This window comes from Equus caballus, chromosome 3, assembly GCF_041296265.1.
Source record: "Equus caballus isolate H_3958 breed thoroughbred chromosome 3, TB-T2T, whole genome shotgun sequence".
Lineage (NCBI taxonomy): Eukaryota > Metazoa > Chordata > Mammalia > Perissodactyla > Equidae > Equus > Equus caballus.
In genome coordinates this window covers 36,292,518-36,300,639 of record NC_091686.1, presented here as the reverse complement: position 1 = coordinate 36,300,639, position 8,122 = coordinate 36,292,518, and the positions used below count along the sequence as shown (strand labels likewise).

The window sequence follows — 8,122 nt, the reverse complement described above, 5'->3', positions numbered from 1 at the left end:
CATCCACACGCTCATTGGCCGCCTGCAGACTCAGGCTTTGCTGCCCCATGGCCCCATCCTCCTGGCCTGGCCACATGGACTTTCCTTCCATTCTCTGAAGGTGCTGTTCCCTGCACAGCGCCTCTGCTCGTGCTGACTCTCCTGCTGGAATGCCAGCAACTTTTCCACTCTCCTTACGTGGCTAAGGCACATTCTTCCTTCACGTTTCAGTGTAACCGCTTCTTCATCTCAGAGTCTTATCCACCACTCTTTCCGAGCAGTTCCTTATTGCAGTTTCCTTTTTATACCTACTTCTAGATTCTTAGGTAACGTCTGCTTTCCGCACTACCCTGTACGCTCCCCAAGGGCAGAGGTGGTATCGTACTTCTGCTTCCCACAGCATCTCCAGCACCTGCTACAGAACCTGACAGAAATGCTGCTGCGTTAGACAAGTAAGTGAAAGCACAGGGCCCCAGATCACACTTTGCTCTGAGGGCCTGTGTCTGGAGGGGCAGTGAGTCCCAGGGAGCCCCAGAGCACTGACCTCAGAGCTGTACAAGCAAAGGAGCAAAGCGGGGGCGGAGAGGTACCTCTCTGGTCTGACGTAGGAGTAGATGGTGTCCAAAGGTGGCAGAGGGTCAAAGCCCATCACAGACTGTGTGGTCACATCCTTCAGAAAGGGACACAGAGCGGAGATGCAACAGAGCGCTGCTGCTGAGCCTCTGCCCTCCTCGAGCCGCCTTTCAGCTGGTTCCAGCTGGAGTGGCCCTTGCTGGAGACGGTCAGTCAGACAGAAATGGTCCTTTGCTACGAGGCTGTGTTTACATCCTCAGAACTTTGGGGCAGGGGATAGGATGGCCTTTCCTCCACCAGGACACTCACTCTGCCTGCTCAGAGCATCAGGACGACACCCGCAGGAAAAGTGTGCATGTGGTGGGGAGTCACAGAGACACAGAGCCCTGCTCACACCTGCCGTGATCTTCGCCGCAAATAGCAGCAGCGCCCACCTCAGGGCTGCAGGGCCCTGAGCCACTGGGTCACTGCTCTGAGCCTCCACAAGTTCACGGACAGCACGGGCACAGCTCCGCCTCTCAAAATGCCAAGTACCAAACCCAGGCTGCGAGGGGAGGAACCTCTGCACATGACCCCAACCCCCCGGGGGCTGAGCGGCCAGCAGGATGGCCACACATGTGACCAGCTCAAACAAGGCTCCCTTCTCATCCCCCTTCCTTACCGGAGGCAGGGCCGCAACAGCTTCTTTGATCTCAGAGAGGACCACATGGCGGTGGATGTTTCTGGGGGCGCGCTGGTAGAGCACCTTCCGCCTAGGGCCCAGGGGAAACAAGGGGCAGCATGTGGAGGGAGCCCGCTGGATCCACTCCCATGTTTCTGACAGCAACCCCGAGCCGACAGGCCTTGTTCTCCTCACGGGCCCCTGGCTCCCAGGCTCACCTGCTCTCACACACTTCCACAGCGGGGTCCCCAGCATCCACTGCTTGCAGAACCTCGCGGACGTTCTCCTCCAGCCAGCTCATGGTGGCAGGCTCCTTCCAGAGGAAGTGTGACCTCCCAAGGTACAGGCTCACCAGCTGGCTCAGGGCAGGGGGCTGACTATGGGGAGCAGGGCCTGTAAGCAGACCCTCCTGGGTCCAGGCCTCCATGCGCCCGCTGGCACCCACGGGGGCCCAGGGTGTGCCCGCAGCCTTGAGCGAGAGGAGGCTGCCAGCTGGGAGCGTGTGATCGCTGGGATGGGGGCACAGGCGTTCACTTCTAAATGTTGTATGCTCTCTAGTAAGTACGAGTTTCTTAACAGAAATGTGGAATAGAACAAGAGCATGTAGATCTGTGCGCACACAGACAGTGGAGGAGCACGCTGGTCTACTAACATGGGTTGAGGTGGCTGGCTCCCGCATCATGCATTTTTCTCTATTTTTTAAGAGAAATCTGAAAAAGGCTATGCATGCCAATACAGACATGGGGACCACACTGAAGACTGTAGCAATGATAAACTCGCCTGGTAGATACTAGCATGGTGGCCCCAAGCGCCACCCTGCACCTCACCAGGAAGCCTCGTGCTTCAGGTGGCAGCTGCACACACCCGTGTCAGCTCTGTGCCTCCCAGGCGAGGGAAGCCAGCCCTCCCGCAGTGGGGACAATCCTGTCGCTGAGGTCTCCTGCGGAGGGCACCTGCCAGGACCCTCCTAGCAGCAGGAGACAGCAGTGACAGCAGCATTGTGGACTTCACGTCTGAGTTCAAGTGGCTCCCAGCCTCTGTCCCACAGGGTACCCCCACGATGCACCCATGGCATTCGTCCCCTCGGGGCGTCTTCCAGTCTTTACCTTATCTCAGCGTCGGGTCCAAAGAAGCGGTGATTGGCAACAGCGGCGTCAGGCCGCACGCTGCAGTACTCGAGCAAGGACATGAGGACTGCAGAGGAAGCAGAGGCCCCGGCGCGTGGGGCAAGCCCTGGTCACTCCCGCAGTCACTGACAGGCTGACACGAGGGAGGAGGCTGGACACCCAAGGTGAGCCTGGGTCTTCCACACGAGCCCAAGGGGCCTCTGCCATCCTGGAGGGGGTTATTTGTGCTGCTGCCTCCCAGTGGCCCCATCTGCATCTGAGAGGACTCCCCAGGATGCCCCCAAGCACATGCCCTGGATGTTCTAGTCATCAAGACCACACACCTCACCCACAGGCTCAGGGGAGCCAGCTAGTGGGGTGCAGGCAGAGCCCACCCCAGCCCCCTGTGGCAGCTCCCCCTCTGAGCAGCTAGAGCTTCCCCCCACAGCCATGTCTGTCAGGAGAATCGTCTTCCAAGTGACGTCCCAGGGATGGGCTACAGCTACAGCCGGGCTCCCACTGAGACACAGCACGGGGCCCCCAGCCCTGTGACCCCACACATGTGGCTTCTTAGAAAAGCAGATGGACCCCTCTGGGTCAACAGGCAGGCCCCACGGTTCTGCTGTGCAAGGGGTGCCCCCGACCCACACTCCAGAACCTGAGGACTGAGGAAGTGATGCTGAGTCCGGGACTAACACACCAGCTGTGTGCAGACTCCACAGGGCAGGCGTCACGCAGCTACAAACAATCCCTCCCTGGCACAGACGGCCAGCGCCCCTCACGGCCCTTGTCTCTAACGTCATGCACCTTGCTGGGGAAGGGTCAGTTTCCCTCACACCTCCAGGCAGCCGTGTGTGTGTGCAGATGGAGGGGGAAGACACACAAGGAGCGCTTGGAGCCTGCTGGGAACCCCAAGCAACATGGCTCAGCCCTCCTCTGGCTGCTTCCTTCTCTCTAGCACATAGCACCACCTCACCCGCCACATTCCCCTGCCCTAGGATGTAAATTCCCAGGAGGGGAATTATGGCTGCCTCCTCCCGCCTGGCCTGGCCAGCAGGAGGCTCACTGAGGTGGGGGGCATCGAGGGCCAAGCTGCTCCTCCACACGAACCATGCCCAGCACACAGCCCTCTGTGAAGCTGTACATGGTGGAAGGACCCTGACGGGGGCGGTGGGCTCTGTCCTCGGGTCACAGACACCTTTGAGAATGTGCTTCAAGTCGCTGGCTGTGGCAGGAGATGAGCTGCAGGCCTCTCTGCACACCGACCGACGTGCAGCTTCAGGGAGCGCAGGGCGCTGGGAGGCCCACTGCAAGGCCTCAGGACAACCTCATCTCTGAGTTCTTCAAACCAGTGAGAAGGATTTGAAGAGAAGAATATAAAGCCTAGTTTGCTGACTGGGGCCCTCCTGCCCCTGTTTCCTCTGACATCTGCTGGCTCACTTCCCTCTCCTCTAGAAAATGCCTCATTTTCTTCAGACTGTAAGTCTTTCTTAAACAAATTGTCAATATCAAAAGACTTATCCTAGGGCTGGGCTGGTGGTGCAGCGGTTAAATTTACAGGTTCTGCTTCAGCGGCCCGGGGTTCATCAGTTCAGATCCTGGGCGTGGACCTACCACCATGCTGTGGCAGGCATCCCACATATAAAGTAGAGGAAGATGGGCATGGATGTTTGCTCAGGGCTAGTCTTCCTCAGCAAAAAGAGGAGGACTGGCGGCAGATGTTAGCTCAGGGCTAATCTTCCTCAAAGAAAAAAAAAAAGATTTAGCCTAAAAGCCCAAGCTAGTTTGAGACCAAAGTCAGTTCTGACTCACTTCAGCTTTCAAACTGTAAGCGCAGCTGGTTGAAGGCCCTGCTGGAGGACGCACCTTTCTGGAAGTGAAGGGCGTGTGCTGGGACCCATGCGCATGCACACACGTGTGCGCGTGTGCTGGGGGGCTGGCAGGACACACCCACCTCCGGGGAACATGGTGAGCGCCTGTCGGATCAGGAGAGAGGCCTTTTCCCTCGCAGAGCTGAGCTCCTGCTCAGGAAGGTCCGCTTGCTGACTCAGCAGGAAATACGCCAATGGCACCGAGAAGGCAAAATTGGGGAGCTGGGACAGGTTCCGATGAGCCTACAATGGGTGAGAAACAAAGGCTGGGGCTTCAAGGTGGCAGAGGAAATGATGTGAAGCTCAGACGCTCTGATGTCGCTCGATGAACCCCTGACAAGCACAGTGATTTGCAGGCATCTCTTACACAGTTTAAAGATCACTCAATTTTACATCCGGGGAGGTTTTCTCTGTGTAGAAAAAACAAACAGCAGGACTCGAAGGTGTGGGGACCAGCCTAGCTGGCTGAGTGAAGCTGCAGCAGCTGGCGAAGGGACCCGGGAGGTGGCGGAGGGAGAAACAGGCAGTGGATGCGAAAGGTGAGGGACAGACGGACCCCCATTGATGGCTCAGCTTTAGAAGCAGGCAGGCAGCACTCCCTCTGTGCACGGAGCGCAGAGGGTATGAATCCACCCACACCGAGGAGCGTAGCCTCGACTCCACCGCCCAGGGAAGTCTGCTCACACTGCCCTGCATTCTCTTGCCTTTCTCTACAAGTGTATACACATGTGTACATACAGACACACATGAAGAACAACACTTTCTCTAGTCAACCCATCACAGTCTCCATAGAGTTTTGGAAGCTTAGAAACTGTCACAAACATTCCTCTGCAGCCTGCAGGGCTGTGGGGGGCTCCCTGCAGCTGCGTCTTTGTGAGCTCCAGGAACTTCTGTAAACTAGACCCCAGAGGCGGGACTCCTTGGGCAGCCATGCCGAATGATATAGAAGTCAAAGGTTTACATAGTTATTTTTCAATTATTCACAAACATGTGCTGTGAAAAAATTCAAGCATAGAAATAAAGAAAAAAGGGGCTGGCCCTGCAGCCGAGTGGTTAAGTTCATGCGCTCCACTTCAGCGGCCCAGGGTTTCGCTGGTGCAGATCCTGGGCGTGGACATGGCACCGTTCATCAGGCCACACTGAGGTGACGTGCCACAGAGCACAACCAGAAGGACCGACAGCTAGAATACACAACTACGTACTAGGTGGCTTTGGGGAGAAGAAGAAGGAAAAAATAAAATAAAATGTTGTCACCTGCTTTTCCACCACCTGCCCCCTGTGAGAGTGGCCCGAGCAGGGTCTGTGTGTCCTCCGAGACGGCGCCGTCCAACAGGCACACGATGAGAGTGCGCCTGTCAGCTCACAGCTCTGACAGCCGCATTACAGACAGGTGAAACAGATGCTGATACATTGCATTTCACCCAGCATCCCTAACAAGGCACCACTTCTACACATAATCACTCTGAGAGTCACCAACGAGACCACCGACGCCCCTTCTCGTGCCCAGTCTCAGGCCCGATGAGCACCTGTGGCAGGGGAACCAAAGCGTCCTGGTGTCGGGCCCTGATGGGGAGTGGCTCTGGGACTCCAGCGCACATTTACACGTGAACCCAACACGTGCTCTCTAGCATCATCGGCCTTCCAACGGGACAGTCTGTGCGAGCCCCACAGGGCCCCCCCACCTCACAGCAGTCTTTCCACGCATGTGTACGCAGAGGGGAAGGGAGACAAAAGAGGGCACTTACAGTCTGCCCTGGCCCTCGCCATGGTATCGCAGAGCCATCCCTGCAGTGCATGGGAGGGACTCTGGACAAAGACAGGCAGGAGAGACGTGGCCCCTGTGGGACAGCCCACGCCCAGACCTACCTCCCACTCCTGGAAGAGGCGGATCAGGTACTCGTAGTTCCGTGCCCGCAGGGCCAGGTGGTCAATGAGCAGCAGCATGCACAGGGGGTCCTCGTCGGGTTCAAGGCTTCCAGAGGCAGCATGGTGACCAAGGAGGGCAGAGGGAGACAAAACCCAGAGTGGGCCGGGGCAGATGTCCGCAGGCCGCAGCCCCTGAGTGAGCGGCGCAGTGGCCAGGACACTCACCTCAGGATGAGCTTGCAGTACTCCAGTGCCGTGCGTGGGCAGCCGCGCTTCTCCAGGAAGCTCATCTGCTTGTAGAGGGCCAGGTAGAAGCTCCTAGATCCAAGACAGTTCCTCGTGAGTCAGAGCAACAGCACGGCGGTAAGGCCACGCCGCCCGGGAGCCCATCCAGCACGGTGTCCACCCTCCAATCACTGTGAATGTGCCTGTGTCTGCAGAGAAGGCGACGCTCTGCTTGTTGTTTGCAGTTACATGTGTGTCCACGTATAGAAAACCAACCTAATTTGTTAATTGAAACCTTTATCTTCTTGTTTTTTACTATTTACCATTTAAGCAAAAAGAGTTAAAATCACTTGCTGTAATTATGATCTCTCTTTATCCACAAATTTCAACAGCTGCCAGCAGCACTGTGGCTGGATGCATAAAGTCTTGTGACTTAAATCGTCCTGGTGGACTGTTATTTTTATCAACAGCCAACTGCCCTATTAATGCCTGGAAACAGTAATATTTTATAACCCGTCTCAAGAACTAAGAATTAGGGAGACAAAACTAACACAAACACAACCAGTAGAGAAAATTCAGACCCATGACACAGTGCAGACCCAGGACACTGTGCAGACCTAGGACACTGGGCAGTGGGGGCTGGCATGCCCTGGGACCCAGGATGGCCTCCAGGGCAGGGGAAATATCCCACAGTGGAGAAGACCTAGGAGAGCTGGAGACACAGGAGGACACAGGGTAGCTGGGACAGAGGGCACAGCCACCCCACCAGGGCCCTAAAGACCACATCAAGGGCAGGAGGCCAGTGGGCGCCGTCAGCAGGGAGGCTGCTGCGCCGTGCAGGCCTGAGCTGATGAGGGCCAAGGCCAGAGCAGGGGCTTCAAGGTGGAAGAAGATCTGCGAGAAGAGCGTGTCACATGTACGCCTGCTCAGTGCAGGTGAAGAGGGTCAGGAAACACACTGTTAGACCCCATCATGGTGACGTGGCCGCGCCAACACCAGACCAGCCCAATCTGTCCATCTGTCCTTCAGCCCAGCATTCCTGCATTCAAGCTTTCAACAAAGCAAGACACTATGGTCCGAGCTGCCAGTGGGACCCCTTGTGGACATCCCGTGCCACTTGCCCCCACTGCACCCACTAGCACTCATGTCACCCATGACAGCTTCGGCAGACTTACAAGAGAAAGAGCAGTGAGCATGAGTGTCCGTGAACCCCCGGGGCTGTTGGCTCACCTGTTCTCGGGTCTGCGGTAGTCCAGCCGGCAGGTCCCACTGGTGAGGCTGAACAAGGGGTGGAATGCGCACTCCATGCTGTATAGTGCTCTCTCTGCGGCAGACACCAGGGCAGGTGTCACCACTGCGCAGTGACGGCAGCCCTGCCCCCGCGCCTCGCAACAAGGGAAGCTCTGGAAGGAAGGAGTCATGGAACTAGGATTTTGGAAAGTGGCAGGGCACGGACGTGACCTTGGGATCAGTGGCGCCACTGTGCGCTTACTTCAACCACAGAGATACAACCTGGCAACACCAGGGTCTGAGCCAAAGAAATGCAAACACACGTCCTCACAAAACCCAAATGCGCACGCCCACAGCAGTTAATTCACAAAAGCAGAAACATGGAAAGAACCCAAGCGTCCCTCAAATGCCGGTGGATGAAGAGAACGTGGTCCATTCACACAACTGTTAAATGAATGAAGTGCTGACATCCTTGTCACACATGGGACCTTGAAGACATTATGGTAAATGGAAGAAGCCAGAGACAGGTGTACATGACTCCAGTTACAGGAAATGTCCAGAACAGAAGCATCCAGAGAGAGAGGCAGACTGGCGGTTGCCAGGGTTTGGGG

At 56.7% G+C, this 8,122-nt stretch overlaps 1 protein-coding gene across 1 annotated transcript in view; it reads right to left on the bottom strand.

The window, feature by feature from the left end:
• Positions 1–8,122, bottom strand: part of TCF25 (transcription factor 25) — a 30,148-nt gene that overhangs the window by 2,170 nt on the left and 19,856 nt on the right. Inside the window, exons 9-16 of the mRNA XM_001488412.7 lie at positions 7,512–7,605; positions 6,282–6,374; positions 6,057–6,162; positions 4,274–4,433; positions 2,320–2,407; positions 1,432–1,590; positions 1,214–1,304; positions 570–649 (exon numbers count right to left, since the gene is read on the bottom strand). Coding sequence (XP_001488462.5) covers positions 570–649; positions 1,214–1,304; positions 1,432–1,590; positions 2,320–2,407; positions 4,274–4,433; positions 6,057–6,162; positions 6,282–6,374; positions 7,512–7,605 — 871 coding nt within the window. The remainder of the gene's footprint in view (positions 1–569; positions 650–1,213; positions 1,305–1,431; positions 1,591–2,319; positions 2,408–4,273; positions 4,434–6,056; positions 6,163–6,281; positions 6,375–7,511; positions 7,606–8,122) is intronic.